This window comes from Gymnodraco acuticeps, unplaced genomic scaffold, assembly GCF_902827175.1.
Source record: "Gymnodraco acuticeps unplaced genomic scaffold, fGymAcu1.1, whole genome shotgun sequence".
NCBI lineage: Eukaryota > Metazoa > Chordata > Actinopteri > Perciformes > Bathydraconidae > Gymnodraco > Gymnodraco acuticeps.
Genome location: NW_022992205.1, coordinates 1,931,060 through 1,958,390, shown reverse-complemented (window position 1 = coordinate 1,958,390; position 27,331 = coordinate 1,931,060). Strand labels below are relative to the sequence as shown.

The 27,331-nt window shown below is 39.1% G+C and overlaps 1 protein-coding gene across 1 annotated transcript in view; it reads right to left on the bottom strand.

The window, feature by feature from the left end:
* lactbl1b (lactamase, beta-like 1b) overlaps window positions 1-13,296 on the bottom strand; it is a 41,580-nt gene extending 28,284 nt beyond the window's left edge. The window contains 3 exon segments of the mRNA XM_034205663.1: window positions 11,254-11,360; window positions 12,841-13,036; window positions 13,236-13,296. Of these exon segments, the coding sequence (XP_034061554.1) occupies window positions 11,254-11,360; window positions 12,841-12,946 (213 nt within the window). The 5' untranslated portion in view covers window positions 12,947-13,036; window positions 13,236-13,296.
* Window positions 13,297-27,331: the final 14,035 nt, after the last annotated feature.

Sequence of the window (27,331 nt, the reverse complement as noted above, 5' to 3'; positions counted from 1 at the left end):
CAGAGCAGGAAGTGAGGAGTTTATTCTGTAAAGGTATCCAGTTAAGATGTATTTTTGGTTAGCTACTTATTACATTTTTTCAAAAGGAAGAAAGGCTAGTTATTTCCCCCTGCTTCCATTCTTAATGCTAAGCTAACTGGCTGCTGGTTCAAATACAGACACAAGAGTGGTATTCAGTTTTTCACGTTTACACATTATTTCTTAAACATAGCATTTAATGTTGGATAAACGGTGTAATATGGAGGGGTCCTGGAGAGATTACACTGTACATATAATATTAAGGAGGAGGCTTTTTTGAAAATAAAATATAAATCATAAACGCACAATGGGTGTCAAATCAAATCAAGTTTAATTGCTGCTACAAAGGGCGTCGGAACACTCAATTCGGTAATCACCGAAAAACAATTAGACCTTCAGAATAAAAATAGTCTTACAAAGTGAGACATTTTATAATGTTGAACTAAATGCTAGAATCTATAACATGGAAGCTTTAAAATGTAATTGTCAACCTACAGCTGTATTTACCACTAATATAGGTATTGGACTTTAGTGTGGCATTGATCACTTTTCTCTCCTTCATATGAAACAATAATACCAAATGAATTTGTCACCACCATCATCAATGGTTCTGTCATTTATGTACACTTATATCTAACCTTTCCTGGTTATCTAACAACAGTTATTGTCACTGTTCGATAAATGTTCACAAACTTCTCTGCTGGCACAAGCCTTGACGTTTCCTCCTGTTTAATGCTCGGACAGCTGGATGATTCTTCATAATAAATGAAACTATCCCCAGACATGTTGTGAATCAGTGAATTTAATAACCAAATGTACTTCAATAACTTAAGAAAAGACTCCTAATTAAAGTATCTGCTGTGAAAAGATCTTAATGATTTGATTAAAAGTTCTCTGTAAAGTAATAAGTGTGACATTTCTTTAAGTTACATAAGATAAGATAAGATGAACCTTTATTAATCCCCGAGGGGAAATTCAGTTGTACAAAGCAGCAACAGGGTAAGCGTGAAAAAAACAGTACAGCAAAGATTCACACAGATCAATAAAATCTAAAATAAATTATAAATAACATAAAATCAAGGAAATAATGATAATAATAATAAAAGACTATGAAAATAAAAATAAGAGTAAAATAACTGTCAGCATATATACATGATCCAGTAAGAGTGGTACAAGTTAAATCCTATTGTGTTTGCACATTGTGTTTGGCAGGACAGTTGTGGTGGAAATAAGTGAGTACAGCTATTCAAGTATCAAGAATGTACATTAAGGCTACAGTTCAACACAAATATTGAAAAGAGAGTAGACGCCTTTTGAAATGCGTTGCTACAGGAGGATCCTCGGGGTGACGTGTTTGGACATCAAAAGAGCCAACTGGTCGCTACAAACACCACCATGCGTGGTGAGGTTGAGGGAAGAAGAGGTGCAGGAAGGCCGAGGGGAGAATGCCTGATGGACATTAAGAGCTGGGAGGGTAAGGAGGTGGCCGGTGATGTCATCGAAGTGCCCCGACGGCAACCGTGCTACGGGAGTGACCTGACCAGACCTGCATGTACAATTCTGAGGTAATTGTACTTGATTACATGTTTTGCTACTCAGAGGGAAATGTGGTACTTTAAACTCCACTACATTTATATACAGAGGTGGAAGAAGTTTTCAGATCACTTAAGTATTGGCATCAAATTATACTTAAAGTACCGAAAGTAAAAGTATTTGTTATGCCTAAAGGCCCATCACAGTATCATATGAAATATATCTATGATCAGAGGTGGAAGAAGTATTTAAATCTTTTACTTGAGTAAAAGTAGCCACCCAGCTAGCGGGGAACTTTCTCACAACTTTGGCTAACGTTACCTATTGGTTCTAATAAGGTTTTAAAGAAACGTTTTAATCTGATGTTCAAAGAACCTTTTTAGGATGTTTATTTTTTCAAATAATGTTCCTATAAGGTTAAGACATAACGTTTTAACTGCAACATTCAGAGGATGTTTTGAGGATGTTATTGAGGCCTGCGATGACAGAAAGTTTATTTATAAAACGTTCCTTTAATGCAGGGGTGGGGAACCTGCGGCCCCCGGGTCGTATACGGCCCGCGAGACAATTTGGTACGGCCCTCGAGGTAATTTATGTACACACGCAAAAAAGAAAAAAATTAAAGAAATCTAGACCGCAAAAAAATTAAACAAGCGAGTGCCTGTTTTTCCTGGCCAAGGTCAGGGTCCTTGAATACAACACGAGCCTAACGTGTCATCACGTGGTATATGTCTCGTCTGACACAGAGCCCTAGAGAGATTATCTCTCTAGGGCTCTGGTCTGACAGGGGTGTAGTGCTGACGGAGAGCACCAGAACGCGGCTCCGGTACTTCCAAAAATTGCAGTACCCATAAGGAGCCGTACACATGCCGCAGTTTTTGCATGGCTGTGTTTTAGTTGTAAGCCCAGTGGCGATCTGTCAATAACTTTGTTGTTATTAGCATCTGGTTAGCTAGCTATGCTAACGAATATAAGAAGCTTTTTCTCCAACCAGTGAGGTAAAGGCACATCTTTACATGATCATTATAGTTATAAAAAATAAGAGAAAAAAGTAAACAGGTATAAAAAAAAGTTGTTATTAATAAACACGAATACAGTTTGAAAGGGGAGTGATTGTAAAATATCCATAAAGAAAAATAAATCTGCTTACAGTTCTGTTTCATATGGGTGTTGAGAGATGTATCCATAGATCTCCTAATTTTGCTCTCAAAGTGCACCAGATTGATGCTTTCAACTTTTAAAAAATAATCTTCCCGGGGAGCATGCCCCCCGGACCCCCCTAGAGGAGGTTAGGTCCCCCCCCACTTAAATCATGTCCACATGGATAGGAAACTAAATAAATTTGCACACATCTTGTGTCCACATCTTTCTGTTTTGGTGGTCATGCCACAACCGTGCACGTGCATGCGCGAGTCATGGTGAGATATCTGGATTAAGGGGTTGCTTTTTCTTTGCACAGCATGAAAGAAAGGCCAAATTAATGGGCTGTGATTTTAGTATTTTTAAGCAGAGGTCAATCATTTGTACGGCCCTCTGAGGATGTTGGAAAAATTGAAATGGCCCTTGAGAGGAAAAAGGTTCCCCACCCCTGCTTTAATGTGATATGTTAACAAAGGTGGAACGTTTTGCCTGCAACATTCTAAGGATGTGTTTTGGACGTTGTTGGGTAACACATTAAAGATGTTCTTTATAAAACAGTCCCTCAATGTTTCATGATAACAAATAAAGAACATTCTCCAAGCAACATTCTGAAAATATTTTCAGGATGTTATGACACCTGAGATGACAGAAAGTTTATTTATAAAACGTTCCTTTAATGTGATAAGTCAGCAAAGGTGGAACGTTTTGCCTCCAACATTCTAAGGATGTGTTTTGGACGTTGTTGGGTAACACATTAAAGATGTTCTTTATACAACGGTCCCTCAATGTTACATGATAACAAATGAAGAACATTTTGAAAGCAACATTTGGATAATGTTTTCAGGAGGTTATTATTTTTTTATAAAACGTTCCTGTGATGCGAAATATTAACACTGTCATGGTCAACGTCAGATTTATTTGTAGTGCGCTTTAAAAAACAAACTTGCTGCATTTGTTTGAAAAGGATGTTTAAAAGAAATCTGATGTCACCACATTTTCCTTTTTAGAAAAAAACAAGCACGTAATTCATGATATTGCACGTTTGCGTAGGCATGTCTGAGTTCCCAGCTAGACATCGTTGGTTCTAAAAACATTCTGAGAATGTTACCATTCATTGTTCTAGGAATGGTTTCATCGAGAAGTTTTATTTTGGTTTCTAGAATGTACTTCTGAAAGGTAGGATAACGTTCTCTAAAAACATTCTTAAAATGTTTGGTGATAACATTGTTCGAACATTATACCCCAAGTGTTTTTGTTGTTTATGCACATATCTCTATGGTCATATGGATCGAATAACACTTAGAAAACCAAAGACAGACATATAGAAGAACGGACCGACTATCACTGCCCGTCCCTGAAACCCCTGTTAGTGGGTTAGTGCCCCCCCCCCCCCCCCCCCACCTGCCTGCTGGTCTGCTCGACACGGCTGGGAGCAATCTCCAATCAACCACACCTGCAACCTGCTCATCAGCCACACTATGAAAACCTGCAGCCTGCACTCATTCCCTGCCGGATTGTTGCCCGTGAACGGTTTGTTGCGTGCCGCTCTAGCTTTTTGCCAACATATTCATTGACAACTTTGCCTGCTTTTGCCTCACACTCATTTTTGTGTCTCTCCCAGGAGGAATCCAAGGCCTTCCACACTCCCAAGACCAGCCAGGCCTCTCCACCCACCCTGGAACAACTGTTTCCCACTGCCGCCATAACCAACCTCCACTCTAATAAACAAATGTTACTTTCACCAGCTGATTCCGAGTCATCCTTGTACATATGTAAATAGTCAAATTCCAATAGTTAAGTAAACTATCAAAATCATCCTAATGACCACAGTGGTCAGTCCACTTACCCAGGAATTTTGAGTTGAACAATTACAGGAATATTATGTCTTTATGTTCTAATAATGTAAACATATTTTAGTAAATTGTTACCACAGAACATTTGCATACTTTTTTTTAACATAAACCATGTTATCCTTCTCTAAAATAATAACATTCTGGCAACATAAACAATCTAACTTGCAGCTGAAAATGTTTTAAGAACAGTAGGGCATAATGTTCTAACACTGTTATCACCAAACATTTTAAGAATGTTTTTGGAGAACGTTATCCTACCTTTCAGAAGAACGTTATGGGAACCAAAATAAAACTTCCCGCTGAAAACCTTCCTAGAACAATGACTGTAACATTCTCAGAATGTTTTTAGAACCAAACATTTCTAGCTGGGCATACATTAATGTCAAAATACTCCATTACAAGTAAAAGTACAGAAGTATTATCAGCAACAAGTCAAAGTAAGTATAAAAAGTGAACATGTACTAATAGTTTTTGTATTTAATGTTTCTTGTTTGATTTGAAATGTTTTATTTATTTAATTAAAAGCTCGCTTTTGTTAATTTTTTGTTTGGGTCTTGATTTTCTTACACTGTGACAGTACGAACCGATAAAGAACACAAGGGGTGACACACACGACTATATTAAAACATGACTCATCGCAGAGACAAGACACAGCTGGAGAGCGCAGGCAGAAACACAAGGGCAGCAGGTGAACACAACCAGACAATCACACAGGCTGGGAACTAAAATACAGGCAGTAAAACTAGACAGGACTCAAAGAGGAAATACATTTAAAAATAAAACAGGAAACATTATACAAAAGCTGAGATATTTACTTTCCACCACTGTTCAAATATCAGCTATAGTTGCTTGGTTCTCAAAGTAATAAAATAACAAATAACACAACAACCATGTTTTAAGGTACTACAATTCTATCCATGGGCCACCGTATAGCCCAGTTGGTCGGGCTGGGGGCCCTGGGGCTTAGTCCATGTGCAAAGGGATGGAAACCTGCCTGGGCCCATTTGCCATGTCTCCCCCTTTCAATGCTTTCACTTAAAAAGGCAAAACAAAAGACCAGTCTATTGACAACTGACACTTGTGTTACTCCTCACCAGTGTTGTGCTAGTTACTGAAAACCAGTAACTAGTTACCATTACTAGTTACTTCCAAAAAGTTATGCGTTACTGTGAAAAGTAACGTTTTAGTTACTTACAAAAAGGGCTCCCATTAATGCCCTTATAGCCTTAATTTCAGTACTGTTATTGCATTGGAGAATAATACAATCTGTTGATCAACTTGACATGCATTATATGCAATCTGGATTGCATCGATATTAGCTGGCTTTCCATTTTTGTATATTATTTCTCCAGGTGGTTGGAAAAAGTGTTCCGTCCCATATGCCGTGTGCCGCCCGGACATGCTATCATGCTAACTAGCTCCCTGAAAGCGGGTGACTACACTGTAGCAATAGCCTGCATGTGTTCTAGTGATGTGTCGGTCGCGAACGAGCCGGCTCTTTTAAGTGAACGACGGGAGCCGTCTCTCGCCCGCGAACGAGCCATTTTTGCGGAGGGATCTAGATCGGCATGAAGGCACATTATGCAATGTGCAATGTGCACATTATCCCGCTTATTACATGGCCAAATTCTCAACAAAGTAACGACATGACTCCCAATATTAATGGAAATGCTTTTATGGATTTAGAAAATGATTTTATTGATTTAAAAAATAGTTTTATGTATTGATTTAAATTGACATGCATCCGCTAAGAAAAGTAGTCCGTTGTTACTGTTTGAACTAACGTAGCAACGGCAGGAACTGCTTCGATAGTGTTTTTGAGGAGCTTTTTGATTACATATTTGAAAACATCGTTGCTTGCTTTAAAAGTAGCACAATTCATTATGTCAAACCTTGGAAAGTATCTAGATATCCCTGCCCTAATGCCAAAGTAACTGGCAACTGAATATGTATCGCCGTTTGATGTCTATGTCTGGACCGCTGCGTAAAAAGGAGGGTTTCTGCCCCATTACTTCTCTTCTTACTTCTATAAGAATAAAACACGGAGGACGGAGATCTCTTTTTCTCCCCCTCTTCTGACAGCCCAGCAGCTGATCTCAAAGCATGCTCCCCTCTCCTGCAGGGGGGCGTGGTCAGCTGCAGCTCACAGAATCAGCCCCCTGCAAAAACAGCGCTGGAAAGAGCAAATAGAGCGAAATGAGGCATGGCTAAAATGCAGGATCTTTTTGGTATTTTGAAAAAAAAACTATATTTATATAGTTTATATATAGGTCGATACAGTTAGTAGTATTACACCTATAGTTTTTATAGGTGTTGCTATCTGTTTTGTGTAGTGTGGTTCTACAAGCAAGTCAATGCATTCATTGGGTGGTATCAGAGAGTTGCACAGGTCTGTAAATGCAATGAAAACAATTGGCCACAGCAAATCATTTATATTAAAGATGTAATTTTTACTTTTGAATACTTCAGTACAAAGGATGTATTGAATAATTTAAGTGATATATGTGTACACATATCAATCAATAGTCAAAACAGGGCTACTACATTTGATTTAATTAAAAGGTATAATATGTGGTAAACTGAAGAGCCGTTTGGGAGCCGAAAGAGCCGGCTCTTCTTGGTGAGCCGAGCCAAATGATCCGGCTCACCAAGAAGAGCCGGAATTCCCATCACTAATGTGTTCTACAACATACCGTGCAATGGCTTTATCGACTTTTCCCTGGATAGCAGTCCTTTGGCCGCTGTTGCTTAGGTGGAGGTGGAGTAGCGTCGGCTGAGTCTCTGTGGTTTTAGCTACTAGCTTCGTCCCAGCATGTTGTTTTGCAGATGTTTAAGAGATTTGAATTGCTGGTTTGGGCAGTAGATAGGACCTTTGACCCGCCAAGACACAACTTACATTTAACTAAAACGTTATTTCTTTGTGCTCGACAAAAGTGAAATAGTGAGAATATCTCCAGGTGGAGAAACTAGACTTGAGCTCCGCCGCCCGCCATGATAGTCTTGTTAGTAAACAACACAAACACGCCCACAGCCCGTCTCCGCATGTTACACAGGAAGTATCTAAGTACATTTACTCAAGTACTGTACTTAAGTACAGTTCTCATCTCTGTTCGCCTGGCTGTTGACTATATAAAAAAAACTAACGGAGTAACGCACCATGTACGGTAACTGACTTACTGAATATAAAAAGTAATGCGCTAGAGTACTAGTTACTGCGTTACAGTAACGCGTTACTTTGTAACGCGTTAATCCCAACACTGCTCCTCACAATAAACCAGTATGGGTTTAGGGCCCTGAGGTCCTCTGTCTGCTTTCAGGTGACTTACTTCCCTCAGAGAGCGAGTCACGTCCAAAAGATCAGATGATCTCATTAATAAAATTGTTCTGGTATCTAAAGGGATACAAGTATCAAATTCGTCGCAAAAAAGCCAAGATGAGGTAATAAATGAATGTGTAGCAGCGCTGGATTTATCTTGGGAACCCTTTTTTTATACTTTGTTCTGTGCGCTTTTATTACCAGCAACATGAAACCCCAAAGCAATTACTTTGATGTTGCACTATGCCAAACATATTCGTTTAATGAACACATCATATAAATGATATTGCTATTCTGGAAAACCAGCACTTTTTGTCGGGGTGTGGAACCTGCAGGCGAAACATAATTCATTCTTTAAAACATATTCAAGATTAGATTTAAAGATTATTTTTGCTTTCAAGGCTGAAGTAAGCATATCTTATATGAAATTCATAAGCTTGATATTTATTTGCAGTTTGTCTGAAACGGTTTGGTTGCAGAGATTTGACTGACTTTGAATCATTCCTCACAGTATATCTTTAATCTCCTTCTGTCAACTGCAGCAGCATTTGGTGTGAAGGATTACGGCGGTCAGCCTGTACATTTCCCCCGACTTGAGTGGGCACAGGGCCGCCCCTGGCCAACTTGGGGCCCCAAGCGACATTGTGAGATGAGGCCCCCAACCGACAGGAGTGAAACATTTAATTTTATAAATACTATATTATTTTATTATTGTCAAGACAAAACATGCCATGCTCAAAAAACTGATATTTCTTAAATCTGTATTCAAATGTAGTTCCCTCTGTCAGCAATGTATCAACAACTACACACACATTTCTATCAGTATTTCTCTGTGTTGTGGTTGACATGATGATGACTGTTAGGAGTTAAGGGGAGAGGCTGAGCATCACCATCAAATGTGCAAATTGACATAAAAATGAATAAAAGGGGAACAAATGCTCATGTTTTTAGGCTGTAAACTTTAACTGTTATGCAAGCCAACTAGACAGACAGTCAGGGCCAGTGGCGGCGCCAGAGATTTTCTCTAGGGGGTGCTGTGGGGTAGCTTGACGTTTCATAGAGGGTGCTCAAACATTAAGGGTTTCCCATTAATGCACCAGCGCTACAGTTGAATTTTCTACTGCAACAGTACTCCCCACACGCACACACAGTGTACCCGCGACTGTTACAATGAAGGCTCGGTAATCAGCTCACGGCATATAGGTGTAAGTGGTGTGTGGACCTCACCTCCTCTATACCTCATTCACACCAACGGTGTTTCAGGGCCGGTTCGGAGCTGGAGCTTGAAAAGCACCGGGTTTTCCTCTTCACACCGCAGCGGAGCAGCCTCTTAACTCCGGAATCCGGTTCGTTTCAAGCACCAAAAAATTGTCTGGCCAGAGCAAAAGCACCACATACGTCACGCTTACCTCGAGGCGGGGGCAGGGGCGGGATCAACTCCTGAACAACAACAAGAAGCCCGCGTTTTATCCAGCTTGTACCCAACGATGGAGAAACTTAACAAGCAGCAGTGGTCCACTGAAGAGACCAGCTACCTACTGGTAATCTGGTCTTCCAAAGAGGTACAGAGGAAGCTGATTTTTTTTTTTAAATATTGAAGTTAAAAGCATCAATCTGGTGCACTTTGAGAGCAAAATGAAGAGATCTATGGATATACTGTATCTCTCAACATACATATGAAACAGAACTGTAAACAGATTTTCTATTTCTTTATAGATATTTTACAAATCACTCCCCTTTTAAAAACAAACCGTTTGAGACCCCACTGAGATAACTAAAGTTTAACTATCTAAACACTGAGAGTCCTTACTCCACCTGAGCTGAGGTTATCTGAGACCTCTCCGTCTGACAGGAGATAGTTCTCCCTCCACCTTGTTGTTGAAAAAGCTCCTTATATCTGTTAGCTTGGCTAGCTAGCACCAGATGCTAACCACGATCTCCGGTAGAACCCACCGGTGCGCGAGCTCTCTCTCTCTCGCTCGCTTGCGCACGCACACAAAATGACTCGTGCCACACACACACAGAGCAGAGCTTGAATGAAACACAGAGACCCAGAAGTAAGCTACTTGTACTCACGAGGCCTATTTATGTGCAGAATCCCTCTCGCTTTCAGTTGGTTTTGATTGAGTGTCCACATGTGGACGTTTAAGGACTAAAAACGATCCATTTGTCACTTTGCTGTTAGCAAATAATGTGGGGCTCCAGCTAACAGGAAGTCACTCAAGTGTCACAAAGCAATTTAGCCTATGGGTAGGTCAAAAATCTAATGGGTGCTGGCCATTGGCCTAATCATATCACCTGTGTTGGCTTTATGTTTTTGGTCAAACATTTGTTTGTTTCACATTTGCATTGATGTAATCAATCATTTTTCTTGATTTAATTTAATAAAAATAATAATAATTTTCGGAAAAAGAAAAAAAACCACATTTTCTTTGGGGGTGTTTAGGGGGTGCTTTGGCAATCCTGGGGGGGCCAAATGCAGACACTCACTATGACTCGCGAAAGTCAGAAATGACCACCAAAACAGAAAGATATGGACACAAGATGTGTGCAACTGCATTTAGTTTCCTATCCATTTGAACATGATTTAAGTGGGGGGGGGAACTCACCTCCTCTAGGGGGAGTCCGGGGGAATGCACCCCCGTGAGGACTTTTGTTTTTTAATATTGAAGTTAAAAGCATCAATCTGGTGCACTTTGAGAGCAACATTAGGAGATCTATGGATACATCTCTCAACACCCAGATGAAACAGAACTGTAAGCAGATTTTCTTTTTCTTTATGGATATTTTACAAATCACTCCCCTTTCAAACTGTATTCTTTTTTATTAATAACAACTTTTTTGTACTGTGATATAGTATTTTATACCTGTTTTTCACCTATTCTCTTATTTTTTTATAACTATAATGATCATATAAAGGTGTGCCTTTACCTCACTGAGCTGAGGTTATCAGAGCCTCTCAGTCTTTGAGGAGAGAGCTCTCTAAAGCTCTCCCCCCCACGGCCGCTTACAATGTAAATTCCAATGTTAATAAAAGCACACAGAAGCTGTGTACGTTTTTTTGGGAGTTTGATTTAGTTTAAATGAACACAAATACAAAATTAAAACCCTATAATTGCACACTAAAACCATTATTTCAAAAAAGAACAATTTCACACAAACCTCTGGTCTTTACTGGGGCTGGGGCAGTTCAATTTGAAGTTGGGGGGGGGGGGGTGCCATAGTTTATGGGCGCTGTACGCAATATAGGCGTAGTTCTGTTAGTATAAGATAATAAGATGTATATTTTGTTGATCCAAAATCGGGAAACTGTGTTGTTATGAAATGAAAAAAAAAAAAAAAATTAAATGTCTGTCAGTTATAGTTCTGAGCATGACGAACAACTCCTCTCACCTTTTCCAGAGCCTCCTTCAGGCTAGGGATAGGATGCAACAGCTGGAGAGGCTCGGGGAAGCGAGGACACATCATCTCTGACTCTGCATTGCGACCCCTCCCTTCATCTAGGCGGTGGGTGGGAAATGAGAAAATGAATAGGGAGAAAGAGCGAATGGATAACAGCGGGACAGGCTTTTGTATTTCCCACTTGACATTTGATATAATAATGTATCAGCTGAACAAAGGCCGACACATGCACTAGGCTTTGGCTGGCTAGTGGGTGAGTTAATTATTCTCCCTGCCTCCTGATGAACCCCGTTGATCTTTCACCATACAATTTGACAGGATTGATTGTATACAACCTGCGGATTTCAAAAGATGCTGCCAGATCCCAGAGTGAATTCTGGATGAATGTATAATATTTAAATATGTTTCATTGTTGCTTAAGGCCACCATTTGCATTCTCATTCTAAAGCACATGTGAAACTGTTATTTAGAATAAAAAAGATCCCTCGGCGGTACATCAGAAAATCATAACCTCATGTTACCTTACTAATCATACACAGTCATGGAGATTATAAAACTGGACTGTACTTTAGAGAAGTGTTTTTTCTCTGAATTAATTGTATTAAAGAGTCTGACCAGGCGTTTTAATTAAGTTTTAACATAATTAAAACAAACTAATGAACTAAAGCACCACTACGTGACATTCTGGTGCTGTGTTGGACTGATTATGGATTAAAGGGACTACAATCAAAACCTTTTAAATATAATTTAAACCTACATTTTAAAGAGGACATATTTTGCTAACTTTTAGGTTCATAGATGTATTTTTGTATTTGACAAGCTTTAATGTTCAAAAAGGTATTCATATGTTCTCATACTGCCTGTGCTGCAGCACCTCTTTTCACCCTCTGTCTGAAACCAGAGCCCAGTCGGCTCTGATTGGTTAGCTAGTCGGCTCTGTTGTGATTGGTCAACCACTTTGAGATGTACCGCCCCTTAGCCCTTATCACATTCAATGTTATGGAGCGCTAGCAAATAGAAGTGTGTCTTACAAACTCCCTCTGGCGTGAAGACACTACAGGAAAGGGTAAAAACCCAAAAGCATATAGGGCCTCTTTAAAACAAAACCCATGCAGTCTGAGAAATGATCAACTTTCTGTGTGTTTTAATTTGACAATGCCTCTGCAATTCTTCACACTTTCAACTGTGCGAGAATATAATATAGGAGATTGCTTAATGTCCTAATTACAAAGTGTGTATCTCCATAATTATGAGAGAATAATCTGTTGATTTTCAATCAACTAACTAAGGTTGTAGGTTGTTGCCAGATTAGTTAAGAATTAGCAAAGCTGCAAACTACGATTTAGCGTTAAATGTCATAATCAGGATATTGAGCGCCATGTTCAATGTTTCACAGACTTTCTTCTACCAGAATAAGAAATCATTGAAATGGAAACTAATTTAAAATGATATTTTGCTTTTTCAGACTAATGCAGCACCTCAAAAGATCATTTGATGTTTAAAGATGAGTTAAGATAACGATTTCTCAGCTTTAAGAAATTCCTCTCACACATCCTGTTACTAACTACAGTGCCTCACCTGGCAGAAGTTTTGGCATCTGATATTGCCAGAAGAAGCACCCTGTCATCACCAGGGACAGCACGATGAAGAAGGCCAAACCCAGATCGCTCCATTTCACCTTCATCTTGTTTGTTTTAGTGAGTCCTTCAAATTTAACAGAAGCAGGAGCAGGGACAGGGACAGGGTCAGGGTCAGCAGGAGGGGGAGGGGGAGGCTGGAATGCAGAGAGACGGGAACAGAAACACACATCAACACATGAGAGAATGTTAGAAGAACAAATGCAGATTATACACGATAAATGTTCCCTAAATTCTCCTCCATGCTATGAGTTAGTTTAGTTGTAAAAGTCATTAGATCCTTATCGCCTAGTTCCCTTTGAACAAGTGATCCCTGTAGCATTTAGCGGTACTTACCACCTGATGCTTCAAAGGCCAGAGCAGGAAGTACTGGAATACCAGGGACACAGAGATCTTCTTTATCACACAATTACCATCCTCAACATCTACTCATAGTAAATTCTACCATGTAAGTGTGTCGCACTTCCCAAAGGCAGTAAAGGGTGTCCCACAGACGTTTTCCTGAGCAGGAGAAAGGCACAGACATGAACTCCCATCTCTGATTTCTCACTGACTGTGCTGTAATCCTGGGCCATCGGCACTCCCGTTCCTCACAATTCAATTTCCTCTGCTGCAGCCACAGGCTGTTGACATCATAATCCCCAGATTTACTCAACCAAAGCGGCGGGGGGAAGTCTTAATCCCTAATCCCTGTGAATCAATTCACTTCAGTCCAGCCTTAGCCTTGTGGAGCCGGCCACCGAGGCACACAAGCCGACAAAGATGGCACCCACTCAGTCAACACAGGTCCAAATGGGGTGACACGGCGGCTTTTAGCATCTGAATGAGCTGAAAACTCAACGAGGTCACTTGGGTGCAGCAAATTTGGATCAACTGGGAGAGAGAATGACACTTTGTGATGTTGATGGTGATTTAGAAAATGACAGAGGATGTGTTGTAGTGCTGTCAACAACTTATTTGGCCACTGCTGCCCAGAGTGCACAAAAAGACAAGAGAGTCCAAGAGCGTGTGGTTTGGTGACATTTTACATTTAGAAACACAGGCAGAGCAAGAACAGTATTCTGCTCACTAGCAAACAATGTGTTTACTTTAGAAAATGCGAGAAAGGTATTTTACTATGCAAAAAGGAAGAGTTGACGGAACATAAACACTGTGTTTGTGGTCCTCAGAGCTGCAAATATTCTTTGACTACCTATTCATGTAAGTCATATAATGTCAGTGTAAATTAGTGGCAGCCAATGGTGAAATCACATGGCATGACAGCCTTCAGATTTAAGGTGAGAAAATAAGTGGAAAGGCTTAAGGTGAATGAACTACATGAGCAGGAACACTTTAAAAGGATATATATTGAAGTGAGGTGAATTTAACTTAATTCATTGAATTCACTTGACTAAATCCTGTTTTGTGGATATAAGATTAAAATAAATATGTAGTTTCGCCACAAAAAGACAGAGCAGGAGGGAATCTGGTGATTTAATCCATAAATGTTCTTTCAATTGAATTACGCCATGACTATCAGGGTTTAAAATGATATTAAACTTATTGAATATAATATTTGTATCTCTATTTACTTCTAGTGGGAAGCTTAAATATAGTAAATTAAACCCTCTCTAGAACATCTCGGCAATAGATAGCATTTATATCCATCAAAAGGTACATCCTGATCGTTCTTTCACTTTGCTTAATCACAAGATATTAATGGTCCCTCCAAAGCTCGGGAATGTATTTTGATGATTATGGATATCATGTTGCGATGTGGGAAAATCAAGTGTGAATGCAATCTGCGGCTGATCCTGATTGCATAATCAGTGATAGAGAGCATTTCAGCTGGCACACACCCACACACACTCATCAAATCCACACAGACACACATTGTACATCCTGCTTGTGTGTGTCTGTGTGGGTTTGACTGTGGCTTGTGTGTGTGTGTGTGTGTGTGTGTGTGTGTGTGTGTGTGTGTGTGTGTGTCTGTGTGGGTTTGACTGTGGCTTGTGTGTGTGTGTGTGTGTGTGTGTGTGTGTGTGTGTGTGTGTGTGTGTGTGTGTGTGTGTGTGTGTGTGTGTGTGTGCTTTTACCTGGTCTGGAACCCCGTCCTCTGAGGTCTCTCTCAGGACTTTACTCCCCGCCTTACCCATGGTTTTGCTGCACAAACTGTTAACATAAAAAAAGAGGGTTATAGCTTGCTATAGTGATTTGCAGAATTTGCATTCTTAGCCGCGGTTCGAGACTCTAAAACAGCAGTTAGTGTCATAAAATGTTGTGCAACGGATAACATGTAATGGGATTACGTAATCTGGACACACAGGTTACTGTATTCCCGTACAGTTACTTGAGCAAAATACGTAATCAGATTACTGTTACCTTTCCTAAAATTGAGGATATTAAAACTGTAAAACGAGCAGATTTTATTTCTTGTTTCTTTACTGTTCTGTATAGGCTAATACTTTAAGAGTGAATCAATGCGCCTACTGCCTGAGTTTGCTTTATGGTTTTTACTTTCTTTGGTTCATTTGCTATTTGTTTTATTCAGTAGGGTAACCTATATGTTCATAATATAATATGTGTGAATTGAACAGTATTTATAAAACCAAAACAGAGCATTTTCTGTCAGCTCAGATTTGATTTCTGCTTTTTAAACTGTTCTATGTGCTCATAATATGCTTCATTGTTGGTGTATGGCTACTGCCTGAATATGCTTACTGAAAGGTAAGTTTTCCTATAAATAAAATCTCTGAATAGAAGACACAATTCTGATACTTAATATCTTCAGTTCTTCTTTTCTTAGGTCACATTGTTCCGTTGTCTTCCGTAATAAACTCAAGCTAAATATTTATAGGTAACGAGTAATTGTACTGGAATACATTTGTAAAGAAACCCTCCCTGCCCTGGCAGTCTGTGCTGCTGCTCTCAGAGGATCCACAGATATCAAACGGGACAGCAGTAGGAGCTGACAGGAACAGGATCATTTTGTGGCACTTTTCATATTGCTGGAGCACTGCTTTGATAATAAGATGACTACATCACTGAGAACATTGCATGACTCATTGTGAACTCAAAACAACCAAACACTGTATTGGGGTACCAAGCTTTGTAATACTTATCTCTAAAATTAATATTACTTTTATGCTACAAAAGACAGTAAGAATATGCAGTGTTGGAAAGTACATTTACTCAAGTAATGTAATTAAATACAATTTAGAGGTACGTTTACATCATTTTATTATTTTCCTTTCCTGCTACTTCATACTTCTACTCCACTAAAGGGCACAATATGTTTACTCCACTACATATATTTGATTACTTTAGTTACCTTGAAATGTCAGGTTAATAGAAACATAATGTAGTCTACAAATAATAGATAGTCCAACATATTTTCCTTAACCTAACCATGTACCAACTTCAGTTAAACATATTGTTAGCCTGTGGCAGAAGCTGACACGTGTAGCTAAAGATGCAGAGGAAAAACCAACGTAACTTTTTTAAAACATCATACCAACTTTGTTATGAGGAGACATTGATTATGTGTGGCTGGTTTTAATCTTAATAAAAAAATTAGAACACACTTGTTAACATAAATCTTCCTAAGCTTCAATTTCTTTCTTTCTTTTTTTCAAAAGGTAACGGGATAGTTTTTTCTTGTTTCCTCTAAAATGCATATTTGTTGTTCCCCAGTCTTGCATTTTTTACACTCAGACTACAATGAAGTAAAAGTCCATATTTTTTTAGTACCTGATTCATACAATTCCATTAATTATAAAGTGTCAGCAACTATAAATAACTTTGACAAGCAGCACACCACTATAGATTAGCTTGTTGATGTATTTTTACATGTAGAGAATGAATTGTGTCTTCAGGCTAAAACGATCTATCACAGCATGTTTTCATAGCTCTCTTTCTGCCTGTCTGCCCTTACAGCACCTTAAAACATTAGAGTATTCAAAAAATGTCAGCAAACAGAACTTTTATTGAAAACCTTGTTCAAGCTTTACACTGCATGCAAGCTAAGTTTAACTATCTCATTGTATAAACTTTGCAGTTATGTTAATACATTCGAAGGAGTCTCTGAGTCATTTTAATCATTTTCCAAGGCCTCTACTGCTTTTCCTTTAAATGTAAAGCCCTTTTCTACCACATGAAGTTGCTTCTGCTGCCTTTGACAAACTCACCATGTCTAAATGTGGAGTGAATTCCATACTTCACCATTGTTTTCATTGACATCAGAAAAAAATCTACCGTCATAATTTCTTTCTCTCATGAAGGCCTGCTCATTCAAGGACTCAGAATAACACGTTTCTAAGAACTTCAGCTGTTGATGAATGAACCATTGTGTAAGGCAGCATTCACAATTATCTTGCTGACGGTAATTATGGTATTCACACCTGTATACCAAATGCGTAGGAGTAGTTCACATTATGGATAATTCATCTGTACTTATAATTCTACTGCAAAGACACACATTGAGAAAAAGCTGTAGTGTGCCCTACATTTCAAGTCCTCCCAACCAATTAAAACAACATCAAATATTCAGAACTGAGCTGAAATATGACCTGGCATGCTGGTACTTTTTCAGCCCGCATCGTGTGCCAGCGCTTATGAGCCGATTCTCTGAAAGCAGCTTCTGAAGTGCTGATCAGGCTCCTTTACAGTAATGCCATTCGTTTTTGGAAGTGAAGATGCATTTCTATGATGTATCGCAGCGTGAGACATTAATTAAGTTAATGTATAGTCCAAGAGTTTGCAGGTCATGAGTCATACAAATTATTAGTTTGCCCAGCCTGAAAGACCATAGCTTTTGAAAAAAGGTGAGATTCTTGGAAACAGATGAAGGGTCTATACTGTACAGGCATGCCAGCAGCTCAGTGAGGATGCAGCTTAGACTATATGCACCGCACTGCTGTCACTTAATGGCTGACATCAGCACATCACAAGTGTCTATGTACAGTAGAGATCCATGATGTCATTAATAATCAGAGGTGAAGACTCGAGTCACATGACTTGGACTCGAGTCAGACTCGAGTCACAAATTTGATGACTTGAGACTCGACTTGACAACATCACAAAACACTTGCGACTCGACTTGGACTTGAACACCAATGACTCGGGACTTGACTTGGACTTGAGCCTTCTGACTTGATACTTTAATTCAGAGGTCTCCAACACGCCGATCGCGAGCTGCCGTTAGAAGAGCAGACTCCCGTCGGGGAAAGCAGAATCTTCAGCCGCTCATACTCTTGCTGAGAATCCTTGCAGGCAGGGGCGGGTCTTTATTGAGCTGGGCCACCATGCGGCCAATCATATGCGAGGACACACTAGGATAATACCATTATGGGAAAGAAGGGTGGGGGGCACAGCATGTGTAGTGGTACAGGCCAGCTGCACAGAGCGACGGGGGAGACGGGGAGCCGGATTTAAATGCAAGCGCGTCGGAAAAAGTCAAGAAATGAGCGAAAACCGAAAAAAGAAGCAGCATCTGGCTGCTTTTCAATGATATTGGAGAAAGCAAAGCTGAGTGCAGGATTTGTAAAATGAAAATAACCTTCAGAGCAGGGTTTTTTTTTGGTAACCACTCAGGATTTATTGCCAGAGGTGGGAGAAGTTCAGACAATTAAAAAAGTTACAATCGGGGTTCCCGCGGGGTCTTAACAAGTCTTAAAAAAACCTTAAATGTGATAATCTGAATTTAAGGCCTTAAAAAGGTCTTAAATATGATTTAGAAGGTCTTAAAAATTATCGGATTTGAAAGGTACTTCTGTGTTGCGATAGCGTCTAAATGTGTTTTGGGGGAAATGTCCGGGCTGCAAAGTAACCAGTACGGTAAGAGCCTTTCAGTTCCCCCCAACAATTTGTATTGAATTAAATCAACATGGAACCAGTAATCACTAACTTTGTTTCTCCCTGCCCCTTATTCGAGAACACCCAGCTAGTAACCTAGCAACCAAGCTTCAGCTCATGTAGCCAATCTTCGAATCTACTTACAAATTAATATGGGGAAGTGTAAATTCAACCGTATTTGGTTGGAAACATCTAATTTAGTGTTTGGTTGAAACCAGTGGAGGGGAACGTGTTTGAAGCCCGCTGCACCTTTTGCAAAAATAAATTAACATTTGTTTTGCTAATGTAGCGTTAGCTAGTGGAGTGTTAGCTAGTGCAGCAGCTCCCGCAACAACACCGGGGGACCTCCGGGCGAAGTTTGGGTCAACGTCAACCCTAAAAGTGGAGGTGCTGTAGACGCTAAATACCGTAGCTAAACACCAATCATACAACAGCAACGATGAAATAGTGTAGCCAAGGCAGCAGAGCTCTGGATATAGCTCTTGTCACTCTCTCTCAGACACACACACACACACACACACACACACACACACACACACACACACACACACACACACACACACACACAACACACACACACACACACACACACACACACACACACACACACACACACACACACACACACACACACACACACACACACACACACACACACACACACACACACATACACACACACACACACACCACACACACACACACACACTAGGGCTGCTCGATTAATCGATCAATAATCAAGATTATGTTGGTCAATAATTAATATCATGATTATTAAATACGATTATTCATTGACTTTGAAAACATCCATTTATTGAACTTTAAAACAAATAATAATTTGAACAGTATCTTTTTAACTGTTGATTACCCTGAACGTATAATTCAACTGAAAAACCAATACAAACTATTAAATAAATGATACATTACTAAAAAATTAATTAGATCAAATATGTTGTAGTGCACTGTCACAACCTAGCAAAGCAAAATAATCGTTTTTTTCGATTATGTTGTTTTCGTAATTGTGGCAGGCCAAAATCGTAATTGCGATTAAAATATGATTAATTGCACAGCCCTAACACACACGCACACATACACACGTTTTGTCTAACACGCTAACACAGTTCTGTTATGCTGTTATGTTCAGTCATTGTTCTTATGTTGAACATGAATACATTTACTTTGTAAGTGATTATGGGACGTATTTCTTCTTTCATATACATTTTCCTTCAATAAAAAGTCCTGCATTCAAAATGTTACAAGTAAAAGTAGAAAAGTATTAGCATCAAAATATGGTTAAAGTACCACCTGCAGAGGGATCTAGATGCAGGTGTTCTTTTCCCCATAGCCGCACTGCACATTATCCCTTGCATACAGATAGATTGTGGGTCCCTTACAACATGTTGTACACAGTGGAAATAAACATTCTGGTTACCTCAACATCAGGGATCTTATACATTAAACTCCTTCTGAATCAAACCGTCACGGTAGCCTTACCTTACTGATCCCTCTTAAATTAGAAAAAAACACGTTACTTTACCAGCAGAGAGAAAATGGATTATTACATTATTATGACTAATAAAGAGCAGTTTGATTATTAAGAATTATTCTGTTGATCGATGTCATTACATTTGGTGAAAAACACATAATGACTTGTTTAAGACTCGTTTTGTCAAAGTTTAGGACTTGGACTTGACTTGAACTTGCCCAACCTAACTTGAGACTTGACTTGGACTTGAGCGCAAAGACTTGAGACTTGACTCGGACTTGAGCGCAAAGACTTGAGACTTGACTCGGACTTGAGCGCAAAGACTTGAGACTTGACTCGGACTTGAGCGCAAAGACTTGAGACTTGACTCGGACTTGAGCGCAAAGACTTGAGACTTGACTCGGACTTGCAAAACAATGACTTGGTCCCACCTCTGTTAATAATAAACATGCTGTTAAAATGTATTTACTAAATAATACATCAGCCATTTTATTGAATGCATTAACTGTACTGTCTTTGCAATTAAGATGCAACATATTAAATAGATAATATACATTATGCATAAAGTGTAACATTATTTTGTACTGATGTAAGTGAAATGTGTTAATTGATTTACACTATCTTCTTCATTGGCCTTGCTACCATCATTCTATCGGACATCTTTGAAATGTAATTTCATAGATAAATCTAACATAATAATGACAGCTGGCGTTCCTAATCCTGTCACAAGGTAACTTTTTATAGTGAGACAACACAGCATTAATGTTTTGCATGCTGCAGACAGAGATTATATTTCTTTGATAAATACTTTTGGTATGTGTTACCCTAGATGTTTTTTTTAACTAAAGGTTTATAGAAGATTTGCATAGTGCATAACAGCACAACCTTCAAGCTATAGGATACTTCCTGCAGTTCAAATTCTGATTTATGTGTTCTCAGTGCTGCTAATCACTAAAGTGTTTAATCTTGTTATCAGATGTAGATAAAATGAGACTATAATCAAGCGCGTGTCGACTGATAAGCTTTAACACAAGGGTTGTGATTAGCCATAGGCCTTAATGTCTTCCAGTTTGACAAAAAGAAAAGGAAATTAAAAGTAACTTTATCACTCAATATGCCTTGTCAGCATAAAATGTGATTTTCTACAAAAAATAAGCAATGTAGTGATGTATAAGAGCAACAAGTATTTATTATTACATCAGTATACTGTTCTGTTTTCAGACTGGGTAAAAATTATTTCCTAAATATGAACCCTATTTGATCTTACTTTGTCAAAAAAACAAATAAACCGACTTGTGAAGATGCAAACAGCCCTCCATATTCAATATCATATCCAGCCTTGTGTTCATGTATAAGACAGGCACATCATTCGTGGATGCGCCACATCACAAGCGTCTAGCATCGAGGCTGTGGAAAAACATGTTACATAACCTGCAATGAATCGAGCGTCTGTTTTTCTAGGCCATGAAACATCCAAAAGTCCATTGATTAATTCCACGTACACTTACCTCAGGTTCTGAATCTACTGACAGCGTCTCCCTCCTCTTTTATCCAAACAGAAAGACAATAATATTCCGCTTGTGTCCCGTCTGGGTTTGGGAGCTTGCAGCAGGACCCTGACAGATGTTAGTGTCATGGTTATGTCTAAATCCTGCTTGTATTTAACCCAGCGTTCTGGATTAACTATCAGCCAATGGCCACATCTGCCATGCCTCAAAAATGGGTGCCCTCTTATGTGTGCAGAGTGTGTTTGGTGTCTATGTCTATGTGTGTGTGCGTGTGTGTGTTTCCATTCTATTTTTCTTTTTTTTGCATGGCTTTGGTTTTAATAGGACATGTTCACTCAACAAAGCAAAAAGCCTACCGGTGCTTATTGCTGAACTGAATACAGTTTTGACCAATGATGGGTGTTTTTCACTGTGTGGGGTAAATCTTATAGGTGAGATTTTCAACCTTTTGGGGGCTCAATTGAGTTACAGACGTATCACCTATAGTTCATGAATCTCTTTCTAAAAGCAGTATATTGTTTTCTTTTAACCTTTTAACCTAGAAGCATCATTTATTGACTCGTGTTTTGGGAGCTGTTATTCTCTGAACCCTCAAAATATTGTTTCGACCTACGCATAATCAAAATCCACTCAGGCGACCCCTCCCTCCCTCGACTGAGTTTCGGATGAGGTCCGGCCTTATTATCTGCAATGTACCCATTCAATGTTAAATGGGAACACGGCACACAGCCACTTGTTGGTCAAATGCATTTAAGTAGAAACTGATGAACACAGATATAGGGGTTCAGACAGGTGTTGTCTGTGACACACCATTTTGTTCCATTCTTGTATAAAAGGAGCAAACATTTGGATTTCTTCCGCTTTAAAATAATGAATTTCCTTTGGGAACATATGCCAGAGATGGTGAATCAACAATATACGAAGGCGGCTCATTTCAATGTGTATGGCTTATTGCATAGAGTTGCTGACTTAATGCAAGCTGCTGCGCTCACCAGGGCTTGTGTTATGCACAAGATCCCAGATGATATGAGAAGGTCTGCTGAATGTAATGTTCACTATAACATGAGCGTTACACAATCCCCTTGCCACACTAATACCTTATCTGGTTGAAAGGTATGTTGTTACACAGGGATCAGATCAGAGGTTTTGCAAAGGACTTAGGACTCAAGGATGTAAAGCAGAATATCATTAATTATATCAAATATGCTGAAACGTGTGAAAAAGCTTGTGAAAAATGCAGAGGGAAATTTTAATATGAAGTGAAAAATGTGACTTTCTCTCTATTTATTCATTGTACATGGCATTTATATCATCTATAATTCAAAGTGTCAGACAGCATGTAAAACTGCTATCAATTCATTTCCCTTGCCACCTTCTTCTTAGCAAAAACATCCAATCCACCTCTGATCTCTCCATTTAATTAATTCTATGTTCGTTATATGCTGCATGTATGGTATTATTGCCAACCACTCGTTCCATCATTACTGTAACTGACATCAGTAATCCTTATACTTTGGCATTACAAGACTTAAGCTTCTTTTGTTTTCCATCAACAATCAGACACAGTGGTCATGTGCATTAATCAAATGTGCTACACTTCATCTGACCTCTGCAGTGGTACACATGCAAATACATCATGTAGACAAATCAGGTTCCTGCAGAGTTGTGTAAACTCTTGATAAAATGGTGCTTTTTATAAATCTTACTTGATAAAACATATATTTTCTAGCAAATGTTACACATACAAATAAAACAAAAAGATAAGCAATTCCTGTTTATTTTCCACTTCTACACATGTACACCTCACCTAATACCTTTTTGTATAAGGAGCAGTGCAGCTATTATACAAAGCCAATTAAGCAGAGTGGTGGTCTGGTGCCTTGCTCAAGGGCACATTGGCAGTGCTCAGAAGGCGTGGCACCTCTCAAAGTACCAGTGGACGCTCCAATTCTGGGACTTGAACCTGCAACTCTTCCAAGCCAAGTTCCTACGGACTGAGCTACTGTACAGTGGAGGAAATAAGTATTTGATCCCTTGCAGATTTTGTAAGTTTGCCCACTTAAGAAACTAATGGTAGGTTTATTTTAACAGTGAGGGTGAGAATATCAAAAAGAAAATCCAGAAATGTACATTATATAAAAGATAACAATTGATTTGCATTTAACTGTGGGAAATAAGTATTTGATCCCCTTTGCAAAACATGTCTTGTACTTGGTGGAGAAACCCTTGTTGGACAGACAGAGGTCAGACGCTTCTTGTAGTTGGTCCCCAGGTCCATGCACATATCAGGAAGGATTTTGGTCCACTCCTCCCGAAGCTTCAGCTCCCTCCACAGATTTTCTGTGGGATTAAGGTCCGTAGACTGGCTAGGCCCCTCCATCACCTAAATGTGCTTCTTTAGCCACTCCTGTGTTGCCTTGGCCATATGTTAAGGGTCATTGTCCTGCTGGAAGACCCCTCCATGACCCATTTTCAGTGTCCTGGCTGAAGGAAGGAGTCCAAGATTTTCACGGTACATGGCCCCGTACATCATTTCCTCAGTGCAGGAAGTCGTCCTGTCCCCTTAGCAGAGAAACACCCCCAAAGCATAATGTTTCCACCTCCATGTTTGATGGTGGGGATGGTGTTCTGGAGGTTAGTTAGCATCTCTCTTCCTCCAAACATAGCGTGTCAAGTTGATCACAAAGATCTCGAGTTTGGTCTCATCTGACCACATCATCTTCTCCCAAGCCTTCTCTGAATCATTCAGATGTTCATTGGCCAATTTCAGATAGGCCTTTCATGTTCTTCTTGAGCAGGGGGCCTTGCGGTCGCTGCAGGATTTGATCCATTATGCAGGTGTAAGGCAAGGCAAGGCAATTTAATTTATATAGCACTTTTCAGCACGTGGCAATTCAAAGTGCTTTACAGATTAAAAGCAAAATACATTTAAGAACAAATACAGCATAAATACATTATTAAAAAGGCATTTAAAAACAGGCATAATAAGCAAAGGTAATGAAATAAATAAAATAAATAAACACAGCAGGTACAGAATACATGACTAAAAAGGCATACTGTAGTGTGAGTATGCAGCTCAATTAAAAGCAGCGTAATAATAGGTTTTAATAGGTGCGTTTTTAGTCGGGATTTAAAAATAGGAAGTGTTTCGGCGGACGTGCATGATTTAGGCAGTTTGTTCCAAATTGTTGGGGCATAATAACTAAAAGCTGCTTTTCCATATTTAGTGGTTATTCTCGGAACAGAGAGCAGACCCGACCCAGAAGACCTGAGACTCCTGGATGCTTCATAGTGATGGAGGAGGTCATCTATATACCTCAGTCCTAAGCCATTTAGAGATTTAAAAACTAGCAGTAGTATTTTAAAATCAATTATTTGGCAGACTGGAAGCCAGTGTAATGATCTCAGAACCGGACTGATGTGATCCACTTTTCTAGTGTTAGTGAGGACTCGAGCAGCAGCGTTCTGAATCAGCTGCAGCTTTCTGATAGATTGTTTTAGTGAGCCCTGTGAAGACACTATTGCAGAAGTCGAGTCTACTGAAGATAAAAGCATGGACAAGTTTTTCTAAATCCTGTTGCGACATTAGTTTTTTAATCCTTGATATATTCTTCAGGTGGTAGTATGCAGACCTAATAACTGTTGTAGTGTGTTACCAATAGCTTTCTTGGTGACTGTGGTCCCAGCTGCCTTCAGATCATTAACAAGTTCCTCCCGTGTAATTATTGGCTGACGCCTCACCTTTCTCATGATCATCAATCAGAGATCTTGTGTGGAGCCCCAGACCGAGGGCGATTGATGCTCATTTTGTCTTTTTTATATTTCTGAATAATCGCACCAACACTTGTCTCCTTCTCACCAAGCTGCTTTCTGTTGGTCTTGTAGCCAATCCCAGCCTTGTGCAGGTCTACAATGATGTCCCTGAGGTCCTTAGACAGCTCTTTAGTCTCGCCCATGGTGGAGAGGTTGGAATCTGATTGATTGATTCTGTGGACAGGTGTCTTTTATACAGGTATCAAGTTGATATAAGCAGTACTTTCTTAAAGGAAGAGGACTTATGTAACCGGTCTGTGGGAGCCAGAATTCTTGTTGGCTGCAAGGGGATCAAATACTTTCCCACAGTTAAATGCAAATCAGTTTTCATCATTTATATGATGTCAATTTCTGGATTTTCTTTTTAATATTATTACTCTCACTCTTAAAATAAACCTACCATTACAATTATAAACTGTTAATTTCTTTGTAAGTGGGTACACTTTCAAAATCTGCAGGGGATTGAATAATTATTGCCTCCACTGTACCTAATCTCTTCCTTAATTTAATGTCATTCTTAAATGGTATGTACCTTAGGCCTTGGGATCCAAATGTAAAAGCAATGACATTTATTTGGTTGTTACATAATTTTGTCAGACATTTTGTCGGATCTGTGACCAGGCAAATACTGACACAAACCTTTCAAACCCATTTTAAATTCGTATTACAATATTATCTGTCAGTTTCTATTAGTTGCTTTTGTTGTGTTTAAGCCACTCATTACGTTCAGCGTATACAACTTAAATACACCTATACATTTAACCATTTTCCCATTTTCTCAACTCATATTGTACAATTCGACTACTGTTGTGCATTTTCCCATTTTGACTCTTATTCCTGTGGACTCTTACATACGGATAATATAGGATGTTGTACTTCCAATGTTGAGCATAACTCAACATTGTCGATGACAATGATTACATTTCTGTTATTTTCTAAGAAGAACAATTATATTTAGGTTATCTACTTGTTTTTAACATTGGATCTGTGTTTAGCTCACTGCTTGCATATCTGTGCACTTACAGAGGAGTGCAGAATAATTCTGTTGACAACAATTTGCTTTACAGGTTATGGCGGTCTCTAGTGGATAGTGCGGAAACTACGACTGACTGTGTGCTATCCTAAGAAATTATATTTACATTTCTAATTATAATAACATGTAACGGGTGGTGGGTGAACCAGCTTCAATGATGCAGATACTTTTTAAAAGTAAAAACAGAAACATGGAAAGCAGTCTGGTCTGATATTTCTAGATTTCTTTTTAGATGTCTAAAAGGTTTGAAAGGATGACTGAGTTGAGGAAGCTTTCATGGCCTGGTCCCTCTGATAACTTTGATGAACTTCAAAGCAAATGTCAGACCCGGTGAGGAGGAATCTGTTTGAATTTGCTCATTATTTCTACTCACTGATTGGTTTCTGTTCAGTTTGTGCTTGGCTTTCAATTCCTCATCTTTGTAAGTACAACAGATTAAAGGTTCTATATTACGTGAATACATTCAAATGTTAACCATGGGGAGGGGAAATGTATAATTTCTAAGGCATATTTCCTATTCCTTTTTTATAAATACAGGCATTGAATTAGACCTTATTCACACATGTGATGTAACTCTTTAATCAAAAGTTTGTATCCAGCAATATTTAACCAGATGTCTTCTTTATGTTTTTATATTTTCTGTTTTCAGTTAAGATTTCTACATACAAGGAACATTTTATTTGAATAAAGGGTTGAAAGAAACAAGTACAATTCATTTAAAATTATATTTTCTATTCTGCTCATCCATGCATCTTGCTTA